Raw genomic sequence first — 26670 nt, forward strand, 5'->3', positions numbered from 1 at the left:
CACTACGCCGTCATGGATTAAAATCCTGCAGCGCACGCAAGGTCCCCCTGCTCAAGCCAGCACATGTCCAGGCCCGTCTGAAGTTTGCCAATGACCATCTGGATGATCCAGAGGAGGAATGGGAGAAGGTCATGTGGTCTGATGAGACAAAAATATAGCTTTTTGGTCTAAACCACTCACCGTGTTTGGAGGAAGAAGAAGGATGAGTACAACCCCAAGAACACCATCCCAACCGTGAAGCATGGAGGTGGAAACATAATTCTTTGGGGATGCTTTTCTGCAAAGGGGACAGGACGACTGCACCGTATTGAGGGGAGGATGGATGGGGCCATGTATCGCGAGATCTTGACCAACAACCTCCTTCCCTCAGTAAGAGCATTGAAGATGGGTCGTGGCTGGGTCTTCCAGCATGACAACGACCCGAAACACACAGCCAGGGCAACTAAGGAGTAGCTCCGTAAGAAGCATCTCAAGGTCCTGGAGTGGCCTAGCCAGTCTCCAGACCTGAACCCAATAGAAAATCTTTGGAGGGAGCTGAAAGTCCGTATTGCCCAGCGACAGCCCCGAAACCTGAATGATCTGGAGAAGGTCTGTATGGAGGAGTGTGCCAAAATCCGTGCTGCAGTGTGTGCAAACCTGGTCAAGACCTACAGGAAACGTATGATCTCTGTAATTGCAAACAAAGGTTTCTGTACCAAATATAAAGTTCTGCATTTCTGATGTATCAAATACTTATGTCATGCAATAAAATACAAATTAATTACTTAAAAATCATACAATGTGATTTTCTGGATTTTTGTTTTAGATTCCGTCTCTCACAGTTGAAGTGTACCTATGATAAAAATTACAGACCTCTACATGCTTTGTAAGTAGGAAAACCTGCAATATCGGCAGTGTATCAAATACTTGTTCTCCCCACTGTATATATTTTTGTTGTTCCTGAAGGATTCACACCATGCTGCATTGTTGACAATATGACCGGGGGATGCAGATTACCGGTTGATTTGAGCATGGCACGCCTCCCTCACTTGCTTCGCCCGGTCACGTGATGGACCATAGTCCGGTTCAACCCGGGGCAGCTTAATCGAATCCCCTCACTATTGTTGTAAGAGTCGAATGGGGTGGTAGCTTAGATAAAAGGTGGTGTGTGTGCAAACTGTAGGGGTGCCCATGTTGCTGGGGATCAGAAGTGTCTGGTGCGAGAGAGGCAGGTTGAGGTTCCCAGGGTCAGAGTTGTGGGGAAAAGGTGTCGTATGCTGAGGCAGTGAAGAAAGGTAGTGTCCCATCCTCCCAGGCCGTGGGCCTGGTGAAGGATTAGATAGGGTTAAATCAGTGGAATAGTATTTTTTTTAATGATTGTAGATAAAGTAGTTGGCAGGGTGCTTTTTTTTTTCTATCACAAAGTAGAATGGATTTATTCTCCGGTCCAGTTGGTGGCGGTAATGCAACATTATATTGGTTGCCAACCGCCGTTAAACCCCACCGCAGAAGAAGAAGAAGACGGGGAGAAGACTGCTTCTGCTTGGCCACTGTTTGTAGCGAGCACATCACCTCCTAGTGTCGTCGTTTTTCCGGTATCGTCTACCGCTCAGCCATCATGTCGTCCAGAACATTTTTCGTAGGAGGAAACTGGAAGATGAACGGTGACAAGAAGAGCCTGGGCGACCTTATAACGACCCTGAACACTGCGAGCCTCAACGATGAAACCGGTAACCGGCATTCGATTTTTGTCTCTCAAAATATATTCAGTCTTAAATGTGCCCTAATACGTTGTTGACATTACATTCTTATTGATACCAATGTTCATGTTAACATGAAACTAGTAAATGTGAAGGTGTTTTTAGCACTAAACAGATGAATGATGCAGATGATTGCGTCAAACGACACAAAACAACACCATGACGTTGAAGTAATCTTTTGACCGTTATGCGGAATCCTTGGGACGGCCCTACCCTTGACCTAACCTTAACCCTTACCCTAACCAGTGGCGATTTTTAGCATGTAAATCTTGGTGGGGCAAAAAATAAACATATGTGGGATGCATGCCAGCAAAGCCACTACACAACACTAAACAATACATTAATTGCACTATAACGGTGACAAACGGTGCCCACAAACTGTTAGGGCCTACATAAAGCTGTCCCAACAGCAGTCTCAACACCTTACCACTGCTACACCTGGCTATCAGCGGAGCCTTGTCTGATAGCGAAACAGTTCATTCAGCCTAATTTACTGCCTTAAAAAAAAACATAGCTGATATGGCTGACTTGCTTAAACAAATGTGGCTTCAACTGAAAATTGAGATGTACAAACTATGGCATAAGGAGATGACAAGCGGATAAGAGGCAATTAATGAGCGAGCTAGGACGGACGTAGTCAATATAACTATTTGTTCAGCACTTTTGAAATGTACATCGACAGAATTCAGAACATGGGCCGTTCTTACAGCGTTCTCCCTGTACACCAAGTCAGAACCGTAGGATAAATAAAGGGGGCATTTAAGCAGACAATGAAACCTCTTAAAATATTCGATGATTACATTTCTCTAAAACAGGTTATAGGCTCCATGTGCACCACCAAGTCAGAACAGTAGGCTCACTTGAACAGGATGGTGGCACGGCGGTCCATCGTGGGCACATTTTGTCATCAAAGTCTGGCATTCTCTGGATTTATTTTGCTTTCAAGACAACTGGGAACTCTGAAAAAAAAAAAACAAGGTTGAATCATGATGACGTCAGTGATCTTCAGGTCGTAGCTCTAGAAAGAGTCCTGAGTTCCGGATTTACAATTCTGAGTTGGATGACCGTTCAAAATGTATTTTCCCAGTCGGAGCTCATTTTTCCCCGAGTTCCCAGTTGTCTTGAACTCTCACTGAAGTCAGATTTCGCAGTTCCGAGTTAACAGTTGTTTTCAGTGCGGCACAAATCATGCTTCATTGACAGCATGGCCAATGTTGAATGTTTATCATTTTAAACTTGGAAAAGAGACCCTTAATCCCAGACATGGGACCATACAGCCACTCCACTGAATAGCAGGCTAGTGGTTGCTTTGCAATGTTTGCAGTTAGCCACGGATTCCTTCCAAACCACTCATTGTTGAATTTGCGATTTCCAACTTGTTGTGTAATGTTTATGTCCAATGGCCGATGAGCACCGATATGTTTTATCTATAATTTCTCTTCATTATTTCTCTTCGTATGACAAGGATTAAAAAGGATTTGCCAGTAGATTGTCGACTTGATTCATGATGATGACTGCTAGCTAAGATTTTGAAAGTATGATGTTGACATGATCAGTCCAATCAAAGTTACTGTAGATATAATGTGATTTTACATAATTTTATCTGTGGCCAATGACCTTGAGGCTTTTTGGATGGGCACTTCTAATGTAACTCTATGGCAGCACCCAAGGGGCTTGAATTTTCGACCTCTACCATTAGACTTCGCGGTGACGTAGTGTCCCCCCCCATGAGTGACAGAACACTGAGCCAATCACGTCGCAACTAGAGAACATTACCAACCCCTACGCTCCGTATTTTCCGCTGGCTGCCCCACCACCACCACAGAAAGCACTGAGCTAGGCTGAAACACCTGCATTTTGGAGCTGCCTTACTAAATAAAGCAAAAAAGAGGCTGTGTTTGTATGTGGCTTTATTATGTATTTTTTTGTATTTTTTTACATTGTTTGCAAACTGATATGTGACACGTATTAATGCCAAAATAACATGCAAAACAGGCAAAGAATTGTGGGGCTAAAAATGTGGGGCTTTGCCCCACCTGCCCTAAATGACCTAACCCTACATTTAATCCTTACCTCAACTATTTTACATTTGAACTTCAATGGGGTAGGGTCGTCCCAAGGATTCTGGATAGCACGGACCGGGGCTGTTAGCCTAATGAGAGCTATGCTCATTGGACTGAGCATAGTTTCCCTTAACATCAGCGTGCATTGATAAGACCTGGGGATTAAATTCCCAATAATAAGCCGCCTTGTCCGCAATGCCTTGGGAGTGACTGGCTAAACACAGGTCCTGAGTCAGCTTTCCCACTGTCTTAATCCACTATCACTTACAAACAAACCTTATGCTGGGCCAGTGCTTATGGGATAGGCTATTACCACAGATAAAAGGGGAAGCCTCACAGTGCATATCCACAAATAACATGTTGAGGACGATGAAACAACGGAGCCCCATTCATTTTCAATGGAGTGAAGCTGAACTTTATGCAAATACTCTGCGAAATCGCGACGCTTTTGACCTCACTATAGCTTCCAGCCCCTATTGGATTGGCTGTTGATACCTAGCACTACCTAGCTTGCTAGCACCCACATGAGGATGAAGCTACAGTGGCTATCTGATTTAATGTGATATGTGCCAATCCCCTCTTACAGTGCCTCTTAACTGAAGACTATGTGGGAGAAACTACAGAAAGCCATTCATTTCCAATGGAAGAGAAGAGAAGAGAAGAGAAGTGGGCGGGGGACTGTTAGGCGACGTGAACAGGGCGGGACCAAAGTTGGGCAAAGCCAGAGGGTAAGAGGCGAAGTGAGAGGGTTTACTCTGCCCAAAATCTGTCCATGAAAATAAGGCCACAAAGTGAGTAATTTGATCAATAAATAATGTAATAGCTAATTTGCTACGTGAGGCTTATTTGATTGAATAGAAGTTTCGTAATGGTTAGGTTGCACTGATATAAGTGGACACACGTGGCATTTCGGCATCTTTGAAAACAACTTTGTTTCGTAGTTGTGCCTGTTGGTCACACGTATCCAGAGCGACTCACAGTTAGTGAGTGAATTGAACCCACAACCCTGGCGTTGCAAGCGCCATGCTCTACCAACTGAGCTACAGGAGGCCTAGTATCTACCCTCTCATTGGCTAGAATGGTCCCACCTGATCTCACCTCCTCCCGCCTGCCTTCCATACTTGAGGACATGTATTTCCATTGACTATCTTATCAATATAATAGATCATCTTTGGGAAAGCTGAGCTTTATGCAAATACTCTGCGACATTGCGGTGCGCTGGACCAATCAAAGCTCACTATAACTTCCAGCCCCTACTGGATTGGCTGTTAATACAGAGCACTATTTAGCTTCCTTGCTAGCACTCACACAAGGGCAGAGTACAAGTGCTAGTTAAAACGTACTGTAAGTTCTATAATCTTTGCTATCACTGTGCACATCTGTCACCTCTCTGTAAAGTTCCCTTTGTTGGGTAACAGCATCCATGAGGGTTTCCCACAGTGTAGTAAAGCTGGGAATAGCTCTCGAGAACCCAAGGGGGGTTTGTATACCCAGCCCTTGAGTTCTCAATTGAACATATGGCCCACAGCTTAATGAATAAACTACAATCCCGACGCTCTGTTTTAACATTTTAAAAACGTTATTAATCCTCTCTAGCAATAGTTTTGGAAACCTTTGGAACTTAACTTTCATATAAGCGAGAAATAATATTTCAAATACAAAATATACACTTACTGTGCTCAGTTTAGCAAAGTGCACCCAGCTAGATTCACACACTGTTGGCTAAGACACATCCTCTCACCTTGCGCTCGTGTTTTCATTAGGCTATTCCATTCCACATTTCCGGCTGGATCGCATGTGTTTCTCAAAAACAGCTGGGTACAACTTTCCTAATCTTTTGTATACTGAACAAAAAAATATAAACGCAACAATTTCAACGATTTTACTGAGTTACAGTTCATATAAGGAAATCAGTAAATTGAAATACATTCATTAGGCCCTAATCTATGGATTTCACATGACTGGGCAGGGGTGCAGCCATGGGTGGGCCTGGGAGGGCATAGGTCCACCCACTTGGGAGCCAGGCCCACCCACTGGGAAGCTAGGCCCAGCCAATCAGAATGAGTTTTTCCCCACAAAAGGGAAAAACAGACAAATATTCCTCAGTTTCATCAGTTGTCCGGGTGGCTGGTCTCAGAAGATCCCGCAGGTGAAGAAGCCGGATGTGGAGGTCTTGGGCTGGCGTGGTTACACGTGGTTTGCGGTTGTGCAGTCGGTTGGACGTACTGCCAAATTCTCCAAAACGATATGGTAGAGAAATTAACATTAAATTCTCTGGCAACAGTTCTGGTGGACATTCCTGGAGTCAGCATGCCAATAGGTGCTCCCACAAAATTTAGACATCTGTGGCATTGTGTTGTGTGACAAAACTGCACATTTAAGAGTGGCCTTTTATTTTCCCCAACACAAGGTGCACCTGTGTAATGATCATGCTGTTTAATCAGCTTCTTGATATGCCACACGTGTCATGTGAATGGATTATCTTGGCAAATAACAGGGATGTAAACAAATGAGTGCACAATCTGAAAGAATACGCTTTTTGTGCCTATGGAACATTTCGGGGATATTTTATTTAAGCTAATGAAACATGGGACCAAAACTTTACATGTTGCGTTTATATTTTTGTTCAATCTATATATATATATATATATATATATATATATATATATATATATATATATATATATATATATACATATACACATACACAGTGGGGAGAACAATACCTTAAATAGAACTGAGAATTCATGTTCTCAAATATGTGCAGTAGATACAGTGGGGAGAACAAGTATTTGATACACTGCCGATTTTGCAGGTTTTCCTACTTACAAAGCATGTAAAAATCCAGAAAATCACATTGTATGATTTTTAAGTAATTCATTTGCATTTTATTGCATGACATACAGTGGGGAAAAAAAGTATTTAGTCAGCCACCAATAGTGCAAGTTCTCCCACTTAAAAAGATGAGAGGCCTGTAATTTTCATCATAGATACACGTCAACTATGACAGACAAATTGAGGAAAAAAAATCCAGAAAATCACATTGTAGGATTTTTTATGAATTTATTTGCAAATTATGGTGGAAAATAAGTATTTGGTCACCTACAAACAAGCATGATTTCTGGCTCTCACAGACCTGTAACTTCTTCTTTAACAGGCTCCTCTGTCCTCCACTCGTTACCTGTATTAATGGCACCTGTTTGAACTTGTTATCAGTATAAAAGACACCTGTCCACAACCTCAAACAGTCACACTCCAAACTCCACTATGGCCAAGACCAAAGAGCTGTCAAAGGACACCAGAAACAAAATTGTAGACCTGCACCAGGCTGGGAAGACTGAATCTGCAATAGGTAAGCAGCTTGGTTTGAAGACATCAACTGTGGGAGCAATTATTTGGAAATGGAAGACATACAAGACCACTGATAATCTCCCTCGATCTGGGGCTCCACGCAATATCTCACCCTGTGGGGTCAAAATGATCACAAGAACGGTGAGCAAAAATCCCAGAACCACACGGGGGGAACTAGTGAATGACCTGCAGAGAGCTGGGACCAAAGTAACAAAGCCTACCATCAGTAACACACTACGCCGCCAGGGACTCAAATCCTGCAGTGCAAGACGTGTCCCCCTGCTTATGCCAGTACATGTCCAGGCCCGTCTGAAGTTTGCTAGAGTGCATTTGGATGATCCAGAAGAGGATTGGGAGAATGTCATATGGTCAGATGAAACCAAAATATAACTTTTTGGTAAAAACTCAACTCGTCGTGTTTGGAGGACAAAGAATGCTGAGTTGCATCCAAAGAACACCATACCTACTGTGAAGCATGGGGGTGGAAACATCATGCTTTGGGACTGTTTTTCTGCAAAGGGACCAGGACGACTGATCCGTGTAAAGGAAAGAATGAATGGGGCCATGTATCGTGAGATTTTGAGTGAAAACCTCCTTCCATCAGCAAGGGCATTGAAGATGAAACGTGGCTGGGTCTTTCAGCATGACAATGATCCCAAACACACCGCCCGGGCAACGAAGGAGTGGCTTCGTAAGAAGCATTTCAAGGTCCTGGAGTGGCCTAGCCAGTCTCCAGATCTCAACCCCCATAGAAAATCTTTGGAGGGAGTTGAAAGTCTGTGTTGCCCAGCGACAGCCCCAAAACATCATTGCTCTAGAGGAGATCTGCATGGAGGAATGGGCCAAAATACCAGCAACAGTGTGTGAAAACCTTGTGAAGACTTACAGAAAACGTTTGACCTGTGTCATTGCCAACAAAGGGTATATAACAAAGTATTGAGAAACTTTTGTTATTGACCAAATACTTATTTTCCACCATCATTTGCAAATAAATTCATAAAAAATCCTACAATGTGATTTTCTGGACTTTTTTTCCTCATTTTGTCTGTCATAGTTGACGTGTACCTATGATGAAAATGACAGGCCTCTCTCATCTTTTTAAGTGGGAGAACTTGCACAATTGGTGGCTGACTAAATACTTTTTTCCCCCACTGTAAGTATTTGATACATCAGAAAAGCAGAACTTAATATTTGGTACAGAAACCTTTGTTTGCAATTACAGAGATCATACGTTTCCTGTAGGTCTTGACCAGGTTTGCACACACTGCAGCAGGGATTTTGGCCCACTCCTCCATACAGACCTTCTCCAGATCCTTCAGGTTTCGGGGCTGTCGCTGGGCAATACGGACTTTCAGCTCCCTCCAAAGATTTTCTATTGGGTTCAGGTCTGGAGACTGGCTAGGCCACTCCAGGACCTTGAGATGCTTCTTACGGAGCCACTCCTTAGTTGCCCTGGCTGTGTGTTTCGGGTCGTTGTCATGCTGGAAGACCCAGCCACGACCCATCTTCAATGCCTTTACTGAGGGAAGGAGGTTGTTGGCCAAGATCTCGCGATACATGGCCCCATCCATCCTCCCCTCAATACGGTGCAGTCGTCCTGTCCCCTTTGCAGAAAAGAATCCCCAAAGAATGATGTTTCCACCTCCATGCTTCACGGTTGGGATGGTGTTCTTGGGGTTGTACTCATCCTTCTTCTTCCTCCAAACACGGCGAGTGGAGTTTAGACCAAAAAGCTATATTTTTGTCTCATCAGACCACATTACCTTCTCCCATTCCTCCTCTGGATCATCCAGATGGTCATTGGCAAACTTCAGACGGGCCTGGACATGCGCTGGCTTGAGCAGGGGGACCTTGCGTGCGCTGCAGGATTTTAATCCATGACGGCGTAGTGTGTTACTAATGGTTTTCTTTGAGACTGTGGTCCCAGCTCTCTTCAGGTCATTGACCAGGTCCTGCCGTGTAGTTCTGGGCTGATCCCTCACCTTCCTCATGATCATTGATGCCCCACGAGGTGAGATCTTGCATAGAGCCCCAGACCGAGGGTGATTGACCGTCATCTTGAACTTCTTCCATTTTCTAATAATTGCGCCAACAGTTGTTGCCTTCTCACCAAGCTGCTTGCCTATTGTCCTGTAGCCCATCCCAGCCTTGTGCAGGTCTACAATTTTATCCCTGATGTCCTTACACAGCTATCTGGTCTTGGCCATTGTAGAGAGGTTGGAGTCTGTTTGATTGAGTGTGTGGACAGGTGTCTTTTATACAGGTAACGAGTTCAAACAGGTGCAGCTAATACAGGTAATGAGTGGAGAACAGGAGGGCTTCTTAAAGAAAAACTAACAGGTCTGTGAGAACCGGAATTCTTACTGGTTGGTAGGTGATCAAATACTTATGTCATGCAATAAAATGCAAATTAATTACTTAAAAATATATATATTTTAATTTTTTTAAGTTACAAATGTTTCCAAAACTGTATCACGTGTGAGGCGTATTTGCATTTAGACAGAGCATTTGGGCAGCGTCGGGCCATTCCCCTCTCAAGGCTAAAGGGGACGTCCAATGGCTTAATGTAATGCAATGGAATTTCAGTCATAAGGGTAAGGCTGGGAATTCCCAGGGAACTCACGATACCATATTCTCACGATATACCGGAATTTTGGCGCAGGTACAGCCGACTAGTGCTAGCTAATGCTACCTAGCAAAACATGTTTGTTTTTTTGTTGTACAAATCGATACTTTGAGTCAGTATCGATAAAATATTGCGATATGTATCCGTAACGATTCCACCCCCTCCCCCATCACTACAGTGCAGGCCATGGATCTAAGTCAATGAGCACATGTACTCCATTCCCAAAGTAGCAAATAAATGATTGCATGTTTTGTTTGTGATTCATGTGTTAATGATGAAGTTTGTATGAATTACGACACAAAGGAAAACGTAAAAAAAAAGCCATGTGACCAACCTTCAACCATCCACTGACCTCAGCAGTTGCAAGGATGTTCTTCTGCTGTTCTCCTAAAGGCATCAGCATTCGGCTACGCGAACCGAATGAGTGCGCTCGCATACTCCCTTAAAATACCTTTTCTTGAAAAATTAGAAAAAGTGGCAATAGTACTGTGTCCATCTTGAGACGCTGTAGACAGTATACACTTTCTCAAAATAGCCAGAATTAATCTAAGATAACTCAAGAAATCTGTCATAATTGTTTTTGCTGAGGAGAGCTTAGTCGCTCAATTTTACACACATCTAACTAAGATGTAGGGCTGTCCCCGACGAGAGAGAAAATATATATATATATATATATATATATATATATATATTGGTCGACCGAGAGTCATCTGTTCTTTCGACCAATTGATTGGTTGAAATTTAAAAAAGTGTATTTTTCCATATGGACACACCTTTATATTTGAATAATAATATAATATGCCATTTAGCAGACGCTTTTATCCAAAGCGACTTACAGTCATGTGTGCATACATATTTACGTATGGGTGGTCCCGGGGATCGAACCCACTACCCTGGCGTTACAAGCGCCATGCTCTACCAATTGAGCTACAGAGGACCACCAATAAAATCAACTATATGTAGGCTACTTTGCCTGATGCTTTAAGCGCTGCAATTAACAATGAAGACACACAAATTACTAAAGAGGGAGCCAGAGATCAATATAGCCTAACCAGAATAAATGAACCTGTTCCCGACCCTCTTCCTCCCGCTGCTGCTGGCCTTCGCAGATTCTGCAATTATGCTCCTGAAGTTACCGGTAATGGGCTACACCAGTGGTCGGAAAACTTTTCCATTTGTAGTGCCAAGTTATCGTACCATTTCTACTGATCTGTGTGCCAGTTATGATTTTCATATGCACAAGTCTTCATATCTCAAAATCAATGTCATGTGGCTAATCAAAATTCTATCTAAATGAAAATGATACAAATCTAAAAGTAACTTCTATTCCTATTGCCAATATGTAAAAAAATTATCCTGTAAATCACATTGGCTATGCATGGCCTATTTGCAAGGAACTTGAAACATTGTATCAACTATTAACTTGGGTCTGGCCAGAAAAACTTGCAACATTGTATAAAATATTCTTGGCCCTCAAAGTTTCCAAGCCAGTGAGCTCAGGACAGACTCCGGACAGACACACAGCTGTAGGCTATTTGTGAAGTAATCCGGTAGGCCTTTTTATGACGTTTCCACCAGATCAGAGGTATATTTGCCACTGCTCTACTAAAATATCGGCCGACCAACAGCCTATCGACCAGTCGACTAAATGTCGTCAGCCCTACTAAGATGTTTGGTGCAGTATTTCTCAAGTCGAAAAATGTGCATGAAAACGAGTCGTCTCTCATTGAATGACAACAAACACTTCATTGAAGAATCCCTACTGTTGACCAATCATTGACGAAGGGGTGTAATCTTCGGCTGCTGACTTCGGCTTGCCTCGAGGAAAACATTTAGTGTGCACGAACAACATAAATAACCCTCGCCGAAGACCTAAATGTCCGCCTAATATATGCACAAACTATTCCGAACTGTTTCGGATGGGAAGCATGCGGACGCCTTAACTCCTCCTGTTGTCTCCCTCTCTTTTGTCTCCTCTCTCTCTCTCTCTCCCCTTTTTCTCTCCCTCTCCACCTCCCTCTCTCTTACACAATCACACAGAGGTGGTGTGTGGTGCTCCCACTGTCTACCTTGACTTTTCCCGCTCTAACCTGGATGCCAGGATCGGCGTGGCCGCACAGAACTGCTACAAAGTCGCCAAGGGGGCCTTCACTGGCGAGATCAGGTAAGGCTCCACTCTAGCATATGACGACACGTCTTCCACCTTGAGACGGAATCTGTGAAAAAACTTGTTCAAGATGGCCTCCTTATTGGGCGATTCCACGCCAGCGGGAGCGTAAAATATTTTTGGGAGCTCCGATTTTTCTGGAAATTCTCATTTAGGAACATAATTGGGAAAATGGATGTTTAACATGCTTTTTACATTTGTATCACAAACCATTTCTGAGAAAACCATGATGAAATTGGCAATTTGAAGCCCTTTTTAGACCTATGCTTCCTGTAAGTCCCTATGATCTGTGAACTGTACATGATACAGACATCTTGGTGTCGTCGTATTCTTTATAGTGTTCTCAAATATGGAGCATGTCTAGTTTCTGAAATACACATTATCACATTAATTTATTCCACATTAAATATATCAATATCTCAAAACAACCCTTTTTGATTTTATTTATAGACATATTGTTTAACAATACTCTTCAAACACGTCAAATTTCAGTAGTGGGCTCTCTGAACTGTTTTCCCCAGTTCTGTTAACGACGGCGAGGGCAGGTGTTTGGCAGGCGGGAGCGAAGGACACTGTGTGCTAGCTTAACCAGCTAGTCCGGTACACAGCAGGCGGGAGGCCGGGGGCGACACTGTGTGCTAGCTTAACCAGCTATTCCGGTACACAGCAAGCGGTAGGCGGGGGCGGCCGGTAGACAGTGTCCTTTGCCCCCTGTCAGGCACGGTTTTCTCCAGTACACAGCAGGCTTGAAGGAACCAATGGGATGCTCGAGGGGGGGCATTCCTGCCCCAAATTGCGGGCTGCGGTTGCACACTATTGCACCCAAGTGACTAAAATATTTGCGTGTACATTGTACTTTTATTGAGCATGGAACAATCCAAGTTAACTTTTAGTAATTTCTTATCATAACTCTTTCTCAAATTTTTCATTATACTCCTACATGTCTTTGTGTGCTGCTAAATGTGCTCCTTGTAAAATATGTCAGCGTAGAGCCCTGAATTTTCATGTCCCATGTGGTAACGATGAGTCAAAATCCACTTAGCCTTTTATTGTTTTCTGGCACATTCATTTATTTTATTTGGACTGTTTCATATAACAGTCACCTTTCACTTATTTTTCAAGATGATGTGGGCTATTTAAATATTTTTTCTGTTTTAATAAAATGAAGAACAAACATTGTGGCAATTCATATCTTGCAGTAAAACTGTAAATAAGATTTTAATCTCAAGAGAAGACAGGTTAAATGTTAATGGTTTAATGTTATTTTACTTAGAAAATAGTCCTGATCATATACACTGAGTGTACAAAACATTAAGAAAACCTTTCTAATGTTGAGTCTCCCCTTTTTGCCCTCAGAACAGCATCAATTTGTCGGGGCTTGAACTCTATAAGGTGTTGAAAGCGTTCCACAGGGATGTTGACCGGATGTCCTTTGGTGTGGACCATTCTTGATATACACTGTTGAACTTGAAAAACCCAGCAGTGTTGCAGTTTTTGACACAAACCGGTGCCCCGTTCAAAAGCACTTAAATATTTTGTCTTGCCCATTCACCCTCTGAATGGCACAAACACAGTCAATGTCTCAAGGCTTAAAAATCATTATTTAACCTGTCCCCTTCATCTACACTGATTGAAGTGGATTTGACATCATTTGTTCATAATGTTTTGTACACTCAGTGTAGGCCTAGAACTAGACGATATCCAAAACAACTAACAATACACTGAATTCTTCATACATTTTCAGTCATTTAAATTGTAAAGTCATGTCGTTCTACACATAATACCACAACAAATGTTTACAATCTGGGAGGTACATTTGATAAAGTATTCATAATTTTCCTGTGTATTCCGGATGGAATCAAGGCATTATAAATGTACCAGAGGCCACCGAAATATAGGTTGTGGCCGGGGAGGCCTGGCCGGCTACATTTCTATTTGGCTGGCTATCCAGGTACTTGTGGAAAACACTGATCACAGCCCTCCTTTAGGATTGCACATTCAGCAAATCACCAGCAGAGGGAGTTCCCTTTGAATCCATTTTCCCATTCACTGAGTTGGGGGTACTCATACCTTCAGAATTAGCAGAGAGCCCAATCTGGAAGTTTGTGATACAAATGTAAAAAGGATTTTAAACATCCTTCCTCCCAATGAAGTTTCTATGTGAGAATTGCTAGAACAATCTGACATACTAAAAATATTTTCTGCTTCCGCTGGAGTGGAATCTCCCTATTTCTATTTTCAATTAAATCTACTATTTAGTGGATGTATTGATAATCCCTCCCTCTTTCTTTCTCTCTTCCTCAGCCCTGTGATGATCAAGGACTGTGGCGTGGAGTGGGTGATTCTGGGCCACTCGGAGAGGCGCCACGTGTTCGGGGAGAGCGACGAGCTGATTGGTCAGAAGGTGGCCCATGCCCTGGAGAGTGGCCTGGGGGTGATCGCCTGCATCGGAGAGAAGCTGGAGGAGAGAGAGGCTGGAACCACAGAGGAGGTGGTGTACACCCAGACCCAGGTCATCGCAGGTAACAGCTGGGTTCAAACCCCATGTCTGCTGTGTGTCACAGGAATGTACAGTGGGGAAAAAAAGTATTTAGTCAGCCACCAATTGTGCAAGTTCTCCCACTTAAAAAGATGAGAGAGGCCTGTAATTTTCATCATAGGTACACGTCAACTATGACAGACAAAATGAGATTTTTTTTCTCCAGAAAATCACATTGTAGGATTTTTAATGAATTTATTTGCAAATTATGGTGGAAAATAAGTATTTGGTCAATAACAAAAGTTTCTCAATACTTTGTTATATACCCTTTGTTGGCAATGACACAGGTCAAACGTTTTCTGTAAGTCTTCACAAGGTTTTCACACACTGTTGCAGGTATTTTGGCCCATTCCTCCATGCAGATCTCCTCTAGAGCAGTGATGTTTTGGGGCTGTCGCTGGGCAACACAGACTTTCAACTCCCTCCAAAGATTTTCTATGGGGTTGAGATCTGGAGACTGGCTAGGCCACTCCAGGAACTTGAAATGCTTCTTACGAAGTCACTCCTTCGTGTGTTTGGGATCATTGTCATGCTGAAAGACCCAGCCACGTTTAATCTTCAATGCCCTTGCTGATGGAAGGAGGTTTTCACTCAAAATCTCATGATACATGGCCCCTTTCCTTTACACGGATCAGTCGTCCTGGTCCCTTTGCAGAAAAACAGCCCCAAAGCATGATGTTTCCACCCCCATGCTTCACAGTAGGTATGGTGTTCTTTGGATGCAACTCAGCATTCTTTGTCCTCCAAACACGACGAGTTGAGTTTTTACCAAAAAGTTCTATTTTGGTTTCATCTGACCATATGACATTCTCCCAATCCTCTTCTGGATCATCCAAATGCACTCTAGCAAACTTCAGACGGGCCTGGACATGTACTGGCTTAAGCAGGGGGACACGTCTCGTACTGCAGGATTTGAGTCCCTGGCGCGTAGTGTGTTACTGATGGTAGGCTTTGTTACTTTGGTCCCAGCTCTCTGCAGGTCATTCACTAGGTCCCCCGTGTGGTTCTGGGATTTTTGCTCACCGTTCTTGTGATCATTTTGACCCCACGGGGTGAGATCTTGCGTGGAGCCCCAGATCGAGGGAGATTATCAGTGGTCTTGTATGTCTTCCATTTCCTAAGAATTGCTCCCACAGTTGATTTCTTCAAACCAAGCTGCTTACCTATTGCAGATTGTCTTCCCAGCCTGGTGCAGGTCTACAATTTTGTTTCTGGTGTCCTTTGACAGCTCTTTGGTCTTGGCCATAGTGGAGTTTGGAGTGTGACTGTTTGAGGTTGTGGACAGGTGTCTTTTATACTGATAACAAGTTCAAACAGGTGCCATTAATACAGGTAACGAGTGGAGGACAGAGGAGCCTCTTAAAGAAGAAGTTACAGGTCTGTGAGAGCCAGAAATCTTGCTTGTTTGTAGGTGACCAAATACTTATTTTCCACCATAATTTGCTAATAAATTCATACAAATTCCTAGAATGTGATTTTCTGGATTTTTTTCTCATTTTGTCTGTCATAGTTGACGTGTACCTATGATGAAAATTACAGGCCTCTCTCATCTTTTTAAGTGGGAGAACTTGCACAATTGGTGGCTGACTAAATACTTTTTTCCCCCACTGTATTAGTCTGCTCATCTAAAGCTTTCTCATCATGCAAGCGTTGAACCCTTGCAACACTAGGGTTGTGGGTTCGATTCCCACAGGGGACCAGTAGGAAAAAGTATATAAAAGTATGCACTCACTACTGTAGGTCGCTTTGAATAAGAGCGTCTGCTAAATGACAAAAGTGTAAACGTATAGACCCATTGTTTTCTCTACTGAATAGAAATGTCCATGAAATCTTAATTGTATATCTTCTACCCAATATATCCACTTCCACCTGCTCTGTTGCACTCCTTCCAAAATATTTTAAACATTATTTTGGTTTAAGTTGAAAATGTTACTATTTTTTGTAATATTTTTTTGGGGACAAACAAAAACATACATAGACAAAAACAATAGACAACTTAACATTTACATACATTTCAACAAACATTAACGACATCACACTTGCTCTGAAAATGTTAGCCTCAAAGGCCCTGGATGTTGCCTTGGACTTTTATGTACCTTATTCAGGAGGTAGTCAAAGGGGTTGGAAGTAGTTCACTAAACGGTGGTCTTGCCTGAGACCTAAAAAACTAACTCTGGGGTCTATTCCATTGGTCTACCTACCACATGTTGTATTATACATTTTAAGGCAATTAGTGGTAGGCCAAACATACCTTATCATTATCTACATACAGTGCCGTCCCTTATCTTGATAAAAAGTTGTTGTGTTGTAGACAACGTGAAGGACTGGAGTAAAGTGGTGCTGGCTTACGAGCCTGTGTGGGCCATCGGTACTGGCAAGACGGCCTCACCCGAACAGGTACGACTCATCACCATTTCATAACATCACCATTTCATAACAATATTTACTTAGTTACCTACAACAACTGTTTTTAATAGTTACAAGCAGATCTGTGAGAAATGGATATTGGTTTTCTTAATTAAATGCATTGAAAAATTATTGGAAAAGTTAGAAAGAGTTACCCAGTTGTCTGTACATCAAAACTATTGGGACAAATTCACTTATGTGTATTAAATGAGTCAGAATTGTTTAGTATTTTGTCCCATATTCCTAGCACACAATGATTGCATCAAGCTTGTGACTCTAGAAACTTGTTGGATGTACACTACATGGCCAAAAGTATGTGGACACCAGTGGAGGCTGCTGAGCAGAGGACAGCTCATAATAATGGCTGGAATGGAGTCAATTGAATGGTATCAAATCAAATCAAATCAAATTGTATTGGTCACATGCGCCGAATACAACAGGTGCAGACATTACAGTGAAATGCTTACTTACAGCCCTTAACCAACAGTGCATTTATTTTTAACAAAAAATGTAAAAATAAAACAACAACAAAAAAAGTGTTGAGAAAAAAAGAGCAGAAGTAAAATAAAATAACAGTATGGAGGCTACCGGTGCAGAGTCAATGTGCGGGGGCACCGGCTAGTTGAGATAGTTGAAGTAATATGTACATGTGGGTAGAGTTAAAGTGACTATGCATAAATAATTAACAGAGTAGCAGCAACGTAAAAAGGATGGGGTGGGGGGGCAGTGCAAATAGTCCGGGTAGCCATGATTAGCTGTTCAGGAGTCTTATGGCTTGGGGGTAGAACCTGTTGAGAAGTCTTTTGGACCTAGACTTGGCACTCTGGTACCGCTTGCCGTGCGGTAGCAGGGAGAACAGTCTATGACTAGGGTGGCTGGAGTCTTTGACAATTTTGAGGGCCTTCCTCTGACACCGCCTGGTATAGAGGTCCTGGATGGCAGGAAGCTTGGCCCCAGTGATGTACTGGGCCGTACGCACTACCCTCTGTAGTGCCTTGCGGTCGGAGGCCAAGCAGTTGCCATACCAGGCGGTGATGCAACCAGTCAGGATGCTCTCGATGGTGCAGCTGTAGAATTTTTTGAGGATCTGAGGACCCGTGCCAAATCTTTTCAGTCTCCTGAGGGGGAATAGGCTTTGTCGTGCCCTCTTCATGACTGTCTTGGTGTGTTTGGACCATGATAGTTCGTTGGTGATGTGGACACCAAGGAACTTGAAGCTCTCAACCTGTTCCACTACAGCCCCGTCGTTGAGAATGGGGGCGTGCTCAGTCCTCTTTTTTTTCCTGTAGTCCACAATCATCTCCTTTGTCTTGGTCACGTTGAGGGAGAGGTTGTTGTCCTGGCACCACACGGCCAGGTCTCTGACCTCCTCCCTATAGGCTGTCTCATCGTTGTCGGTGATCAGGCCTACCACTGTTGTGTCGTCGGCAAACTTAATGATGGTGTTGGAGTCGTGCCTGGCCATGCAGTCATGGGTAAACAGAGAGTACAGGAGGGGACTGAGCACGCACCCCTGAGGGGCCCCCGTGTTGAGGATCAGTGTGGCAGATGTGTTGTTACCTACCCTTACCACCTGGGGGCGGCCCGTCAGGAAGTCCAGGATCCAGTTGCAGAGGGAGGTGTTTAGTCCCAGGATCCTTAGCTTAGTGATGAGCTTAGAGGGCACTATGGTGTTGAATGCTGAGCTGTAGTCAATGAATAGCATTCTCACGTAGGTGTTCCTCTTGTCCAGGTGTTGAAAGGGCAGTGTGGAGTGCAATAGAGATTGCATCATCTGTGGATCTGTTGGGGCGGTATGCAAATTGGAGTGGGTCTAAGGTTTCTGGGATAATGCTGTTGATGTGAGCCATGACCAGCCTTTCAAAGCACTTCATGGCTACAGACGTCAGTGCTACGGGTCGGTAGTCATTTAGGCAGGTTATCTTAGAGTCCTTGGGCACGGGGACTATGGTGGTCTGCTTGAAACATGTTGGTATTACAGACTCAGTCAGGGACATGTTGAAAATGTCAGTGAAGACACTTGCCAGTTGGTCAGCACATGCTCGGAGTACACGTCCTGGTAATCCGTCTGGCCCTGCGGCCTTGTGAATGTTGACCTGCTTAAAAGTCTTACTCACATCGGCTACGGAGAGCGTGATCACATAGTCATCCGGAACAGCTGGTGCTCTCATGCATGCTTCAGTGTTGCTTGCCTCGAAGCGAGCATAAAGTGGTTTAGCTCGTCTGGTAGGCTTGTGTCACTGGGCAGCTCGCGGCTGTGCTTCCCTTCGTAGTCTGTAATAGTTTTCAAGCCCCTTCAAACACATCAGACGTGGTTTCCATGTGGTTGATACCACTACATTGACTTCATTCGAGCCATTATTATGAGCCGTCCTCCCCTCAGCAGCCTCCACTGGTGGACACCCCTTCAAATTAGTTGATTCGGCTATTTCAGCCACACCCATTGCTGACAGGTGTATAAAATCTAGCACACAGCCATACAATCTCACCATGCGCAATGCTAAGCGTCAGCTGTAGTGGTGTAAAGCTCGCCGCCATTGGACTCTGGAGCAGTGGGGATTTTTTTAAATCGTGAATAATGATGAGTGAGAAAGTTAGACGCACAAATATCATACCTCCAAGACATGCTAACCTCTCACCATTACAATAACAGGGGAGGTTAACATTTCTGGGGGGGGTATGGTATTTGTGCATCTGTAACCTTCTCACTAATCATTATTCAAGATTCATTCAGGACTATCCGTAATCATGTTAGAATCCACATTAATGTAGAAGTGTTTAGAAACATTCTATTCTCACTAAAAGTGACTCCAAAATGACACAATACATTATTTACCATTCATTTCTATTGGGCACCAAATAATCTGAAACACAACCGAAACAAACAGCAAATGCATCCAACACATGTGTAGAGTCACAAGCTTAATTTAGTCATTGCATGCTATGGATATGGGACCAAATACTTAACATTTGACTACTTTAATACACTGAATTTGTCCCAATACTTTTGGTCCCCTAAAATGGGGGGGAGGGGCTATGTACAAAAAGTGCAATAATTTCTAAACGGTTCACCCGATATGGATGAAAATACCCTCAAATTAAAGCTGACAGTCTGCACTTTAACCTCATAATTATTGTATCATTTGAAATCCAAAGTCCTGGAGTACAGAGCCAAAACAACAACATGTCTCTACCAATAGTTTTGTTGCTCACTGTATGTTTTAAGTAAATCTTCAACGATAGTTCCATTGTTTCGTTTTTCTGTATCGTTAGAAGAAATAGCTTAGTGGTTTGTGCTAAATGTGGTTATATTAAGCACTAGTTTGTTTCTGCTGCAAGAGTGTATTTTTTATTTTTGGTATATATTTATTTGAAGGCCCGGTGCAGTCAGAAATGTGATTTTCCTGTGTTTTATATATATTTTCAGATGGAGGTTGGAATAGATTTGTGAAAATTATAATAATGCCCTTTTAGTGTAAGAGTTGTTTGAAATTTCAGCCTGTTATGGTGGGATGGAGTTTTGGCCTTCCTGGTGACATCACCAGGTGGTAAATTAGGTAATAGTGAGTTCCAAACCTCTCTGCCAATAACAGCTAGTTTTCAGTTTCCCCCTCCCCACTCAGATGTCTCCCAGACAGTCCTAGCAGAAATTGCTCTTTGTTATTTTTTTTGCATTTTAATTAAAAACAATCACAGTAAGGTACTTAATTGTTACGGAGAAATTATTTGATATTGAGATAAAAATGGCTGCATTGGACCTTTTAACCTTTATTTATCCAGGCTAGTCTTGTTGAGATGAAAATCTATTTTTCAAGAGAGACCTAGTCCAAGTGTGCATGCATCTATTTACTATACATTTGTGCGCGTGTGTGTGTGAACTTCTCTCGTCTCGCCCCAGGCCCAAGAGGTGCATGAGAAGCTGAGAGAGTGGATGAGGGCCAACGTCTCTGAGGCCGTGGCTGACTCCGTCCGCATTATCTACGGAGGTCAGTAGGGGACACACTGAACCCAGGCTGCTGATAGCAAAGAGACAATCCCCAGAGCCACTTTTTCTAATGGAAATCTAAACAAATATATATTGGGCTGAATAGATTTGGGGTCAAATAAACACACATCAATATTTTACTGACCATCAAATGGAGCTTAGAGCATGTATAACATTACTTTGGTGTCTGTTAACTTCGAAGAATATGAATTAGTGTTCCTAAACCTTTGATATATTATAAACCTTTGATGAAATTCTTGCATATATATATATATATATATATATATATATATATATATATATATATATATATATATATATATATATATATATATATACACACACACGCTTGAGTGTTTTTACCAAAGTCCCTCCCCTCTCTTTCTCCAGGCTCCGTGACGGGGGCCAACTGCAAAGAGCTGGGCTCCCAAAACGATGTGGACGGCTTCCTGGTGGGCGGAGCCTCCCTCAAGCCCGAGTTTGTTGACATCATCAACGCGCGTGCCTAGAGCGCACAAGAGCAATCTAACCTGCTGCTAGTAGTGTCCTGTGACTGCCTCTCTTCCCAGATGTCTGTGTGACAATGGCTTTACCTGTGTTTGTGTCAACAAGGGACTATTTGACTCATTTTGTACTGCACTGTAGTTTAGGGACCCGCCACAGTAAAAGTCCCACATTGATAATACATGTCAGTCAAGATTATTTCTCCATTGGTTGATGCAGATGGTATTCTGTGTGTTGAGGATGGGACTTTTATTATGGAACGTCTCTTTGGATGGAGGTTCCTAACAACTACTATATCAACTATATATAATCTAAAATGTACATTTCTGATATATTAATAAGCACTGCACTTAGTGATGTTCCATATAGGATATGTGCTCACTCATTACTGTAAGGGGACCAGTACTTTGTGTATTACTAGTGACTACAAGTTCCATTGTCACTAGAAGCAGTCATGCACACGCTTGGTTTAGTCCCTCTTTTCTCTTGCATCAGACATTGCATCAACGGAAGCCACAAGTCTCTCCAGTTACTGCATGACTCTAGCAGAAATATGGCTCCTTCAATCCACCCAAAGCAGTCTGGATAATACTTTTCAAAATGATTGAAAAAGAAAAGGCGCAAAGATTAAAAACGTATCTGTTTAAACAACTATTAAAAGCTTGACGTTTCAACCTTCATCAGAACCTTTTCAATTATCAAATTTTTTGTTTGCACCTCTACGCACCCTCCACTTCTTCCCTATATTCATTTAGCAGCGGCGCACAGTTTTTAAAATCAGTGACAAGGTACAAGTTACATACAGTGTGTGTGTGTGGGTATATACAGTGAGTGAAAAAAGTATTTGATCCCCTGCTGATTTTGTAAGTTTGCCCACTGACAAAGAAATGATCAGTCTATAATTTTAATGGTAGGTTTATTTGAACAGTGAGAGACAGAATAACAACAAAAAAATCCAGAAAAACGCATGTCAAAAATGTTATAAATTGATTTGCATTTTAATGAGGGAAATAAGTATTTGACCCCCTCTCAATCAGAAAGATTTCTGGCTCCCAGGTGTCTTTTTATACAGGTAACGAGCTGAGATTAGGAGCACACTCTAAAGGGAGTGCTCTAATCTCAGTTTGTTACCTGTATAAAGACACCTGTCCACAGAAGCAATCAATCAATCAGATTCCAAACTCTCCACCATGGCCAAGACCAAAGAGCTCTCCAAGGATGTCAGGGACAAGATTGTAGACCTACACAAGGCTGGAATGGGCTACAAGACCATCGCCAAGCAGCTTGGTGAGAAGGTGACAACAGTTGGTGTGATTATTCGCAAATGGAAGAAACACAAAATAACTGTCAATCTCCCTCGGCCTGGGGCTCCATGCAAGATCTCACCTCGTGGAGTTGCAATGATCATGAGAACGGTGAGGAATCAGCCCAGAACTACACGGGAGGATCTTGTCAATGATCTCAAGGCAGCTGGGACCATAGTCACCAAGAAAACAATTGGTAACACACTACGCCGTGAAGGACTGAAATCCTGCAGCGCCCGCAAGGTCCCCCTGCTCAAGAAAGCACATATACATGCCCGTCTGAAGTTTGAATCATTCAGATGTTCATTGGCAGAGAACTGGGTGAAAGTGTTGTGGTCAGATGAGACCAAAATGGAGCTCTTTGGCATCAACTCAACTCGCCGTGTTTGGAGGAGGAGGAATGCTGCCTATGACCCCAAGAACACCATCCCCACCGTCAAACATGGAGGTGGAAACATTATGCTTTGGGGGTGTTTTTCTGCTAAGGGGACAGGACAACTTCACCGCATCAAAGGGACGATGGACGGGGCCATGTACCGTCAAATCTTGGGTGAGAACCTCCTTCCCTCAGCCAGGGCATTGAAAATGGGTCGTGGATGGGTATTCCAGCATGACAATGACCCAAAACACACGGCCAAGACAACAAAGTGTCTCAAGAAGAAGCACATTAAGGTATTGGAGTGGCCTAGCCAGTCTCCAGACCTTAATCCCATAGAAAATCTGTGGAGGGAGCTGAAGGTTCGAGTTGCCAAATGTCAGCCTCGAAACCTTAATGACTTGGAGAAGATCTGCAAAGAGGAGTGGAACAAAATCCCACCTGAGATGTGTGCAAACCTGGTGGCCAACTACAAGAAACGTCTGACCTCTGTGATTTTCAACAAGGGCTTTGCCACCAAGTACTAAATCATGTTTTGCAGAGGGGTCAAATACTTATTTCCCTCATTAAAATGCAAATCAATTTATAACATTTTTGACATGCATTTTTCTGTATTTTTTTGTTGTTATTCTGTCTCACTGTTCAAATAAACCTACCATTAACATTATAGACTGATCATGTCTTTGTCAGTGGGCAAACGTACAAAATCAGCAGGGGATCAAATACTTTTTTCCCCTCACTGTATGTATGTGTATATATATATATATATATATATATATATATATATATATATATATATATATATATATATATATAGTAGGTTTTCCTACTTACAAAGCATGTAGAGGTATGTAATTTTATCATAGGTACACTTCAACTGTGAGAGACGGAATCTAAAACAAAAATCCAGAAAATCACATTGTATGATTTTTTAAGTAATTAATTTGCATTTTATTGCATGACATAAGTATTTGATACATCAGAAAAGCAGAACTTAATATTTGGTACATAAACCTTTGTTTGCAATTACAGAGATCATACATTTCCTGTAGGTCTTGACCAGGTTTGCACACACTGCAGCAGGGATTTTGGCCCACTCCTCCATACAGACCTTCTCCAGATCCTTCAGGTTTCGGGGCTGTCGCTGGGCAATACGGACTTTCAGCTACCTCCAAAGATTTTCTATTGGGTTCAGGTCTGGAGACTGGCTAGGCCACTCCAGGACCTTGATGCTTCTTATGGTGCCACTCCTTAGTTGCCCTGGCTGTGTGTTTCGGGTCGTTGTCATGCTGGAAGACCCAGCCACGACCCATCTTCAATGCTCTTACTGAGGGAAGGAGGTTGTTGGCCAAGATCTCGCGATACATGGCCCCATCCATCCTCCCCTCAATACGGTGCAGGCGTCCTGTCCCCTTTGCAGAAAAGCAGCCCCAAAGAATGATGTTTCCACCTCCATGCTTCACGGTTGGGATGGTGTTCTTGGGGTTGTACTCATCCTTCTTCTTCCTCCAAACACGGCGAGTGGAGTTTAGACCAAAAAGCTATATTTTTGTCTCATCAGACCACATGACCTTCTCCCATTCCTCCTCTGGATCATCCAGATGGTCATTGGCAAACTTCAGACGGGCTTGGACATGCGCTGGCTTGAGCAGGGGGACCTTGCGTGTGCTGCAGGATTTTTATCCATGACGGCGTAGTGTGTTACTAATGGTTTTCTTTGAGACTGTGGTCCCAGCTCTCTTCAGGTCATTGACCAGGTCCTGCTGTGTAGTTCTGGGCTGATCCCTCACCTTCCTCATGATCATTGATGCCCCACGAGGTGAGATCTTGTATGGAGCCCCAGACCGAGGGTGATTGACCGTCATCTTGAACTTCTTCCATTTTCTAATAATTGCGCCAACAGTTGTTGCCTTCTCACCAAGCTGCTTGCCTATTGTCCTGTAGCCCATCCCAGCCTTGTGCAGGTCTACAATTTTATCCCTGATGTCCTTACACAGCTCTCTGGTCTTGGCCATTGTGGAGAGGTTGGAGTCTGTTTGATTGAGTGTGTGGACAGGTGTCTTTTATACAGGTAACGAGTTCAAACAGGTGCAGTTAATACAGGTAATGAGTGGAGAACAGGAGGGCTTCTTAAAGAAAAACTAACAGGTCTGTGAGAGCCGGAATTCTTACTGGTTGGTAGGTGATCAAATACTTATGTCATGCAATAAAATGCAAATTAATTACTTAAAAATCATACAATATGATTTTCTGGATTTTTGTTTTAGATTCCGTCTCTCACAGTTGAAGTGTCGCTATGATAAAAATTACAGACCTCTACATGCTTTGTAAGTAGGAAAACCTGCAAAATCGGCAGTGTATCAAATACTTGTTCTCCCCACTGTATACACACACCTGTTCTGAATGGCCTCAGTGTGCAACACCACTAAGCAAGGGGCACCATGAAGACCAAGGAGCTCTCCAAACAGGTCATGGACAAAGTTGTGGAGAAGTACAGATCAGGGTTGGGTTATAAAAACTTTGAACATCCCACAGAGCACCATTAAATCCCTTATTATTATTATTATTATTATTATTATTATTATTATTAAAAAATTGAAAGAATATGGCACCACAACAAACCTGCCAAGAGAGGGCCGCCCACCAAAACTCACGGACCAGGCAAGGAGGGCATTAATCAGAGGCAACAAAGAGACCAAAGATAACCCTGAAGGAGCTGCAAAGCTCCACATCGGAGATTGGAGTATCTGTCCATAGGACCACTTTAAGCCGTACACTCCACAGAGCTGGGCTTTACAGAAGAGTGGCCAGAAAAAAGCCATTGCTTAAAGAAAGAAATAAGCAAACACGTTTGATATTCGCCAAAAGGCATGTGGGAGACTCCCCAAAGATATGGAAGGAGGTACTCTGGTCAGATGAGACTACAATTGAGCTTTTTGGCCATCAAGGAAAACGCTATGTCTGGCGCAAACCCAACACCTCTCATCACCCCGAGAACACCATCCCCACAGTGAAGCATGGTGGTGGCAGCATCATGCTGTGGGGATGTTTTTCATCATCAGGGACTGGGAAAATGGTCAGAATTGAAGGAATGATGGATGGCGCTAAATACAGGGAAATTCTTGAGGGAAACCTGTTTAAGTCTTCCAGAGATTTGAGACTGGGACTGAGGTTCACCTTCCAGCAGGACAATGACCCTAAGCATACTGCTAAAGCAACACTCGAGTGGTTTAAGGGGAAACATTTAAATGTCTTGGAATGGCCTAGTCAAAGCCCAGACCTCAATCCAATTGAGAATCTGTGGTATGACTTAAAGATTGCTGTACACCAGTGGAACCCATCCAACTTTAAGGAGCTGGAGCAGTTTTGCCTTGAAGAATGGGCAAAAATCCTAGTGGCTAGATGTGCCAAGCTTATAGAGACATACCCCAAGAGACTTGCAGCTGTAATTGCTGCAAAAGGTGGCTCTACAAAGTATTGACCTTGGGGGGGCTGAATAGTTATGTACGCTCAAGTTCTTTGTTTCACAATAAAAAATATTTTGCATCTTTAAAGTGGTAGGCATGTTGTGTAAATCAAATTATACAAACCCCAAAAAAATCTATTTTAA

The 26670-nt window shown here is 43.0% G+C and overlaps 1 protein-coding gene across 1 annotated transcript; it reads left to right on the forward strand.

The window, feature by feature from the left end:
* Positions 1-1483: 1483 nt before the first annotated feature.
* On the forward strand, positions 1484-22060 carry LOC121572799 (triosephosphate isomerase A-like). The gene is made up of 6 exons (XM_041884830.2): positions 1484-1709; positions 11820-11943; positions 14251-14468; positions 16797-16882; positions 20790-20877; positions 21267-22060. The coding sequence occupies exons 1-6, from the start codon at positions 1598-1600 to the stop codon at positions 21383-21385; spliced, it is 747 nt and encodes a 248-aa protein (XP_041740764.1). The 5' UTR covers positions 1484-1597; the 3' UTR covers positions 21386-22060.
* The last annotated feature ends 4610 nt before the right edge of the window (positions 22061-26670 follow it).

The sequence above is a fragment of the Coregonus clupeaformis genome, chromosome 8 (genome assembly GCF_020615455.1).
Source record: "Coregonus clupeaformis isolate EN_2021a chromosome 8, ASM2061545v1, whole genome shotgun sequence".
Taxonomy (NCBI): domain Eukaryota; kingdom Metazoa; phylum Chordata; class Actinopteri; order Salmoniformes; family Salmonidae; genus Coregonus; species Coregonus clupeaformis.

Excerpts from the sequence above, each read along its gene's own strand:
- LOC121572799 (XM_041884830.2), top strand. The coding sequence starts at position 1,598 with ATGTCGTCCAGAACATTTTTCGTAGGAGGAAACTGGAAGATGAACGGT. Across the intron at positions 1,710-11,819 it reads GAGCCTCAACGATGAAACCG|AGGTGGTGTGTGGTGCTCCC; the intron begins GTAACCGGCATT and ends ACAATCACACAG. Across the intron at positions 11,944-14,250 it reads GCCTTCACTGGCGAGATCAG|CCCTGTGATGATCAAGGACT; the intron begins GTAAGGCTCCAC and ends TCTCTTCCTCAG.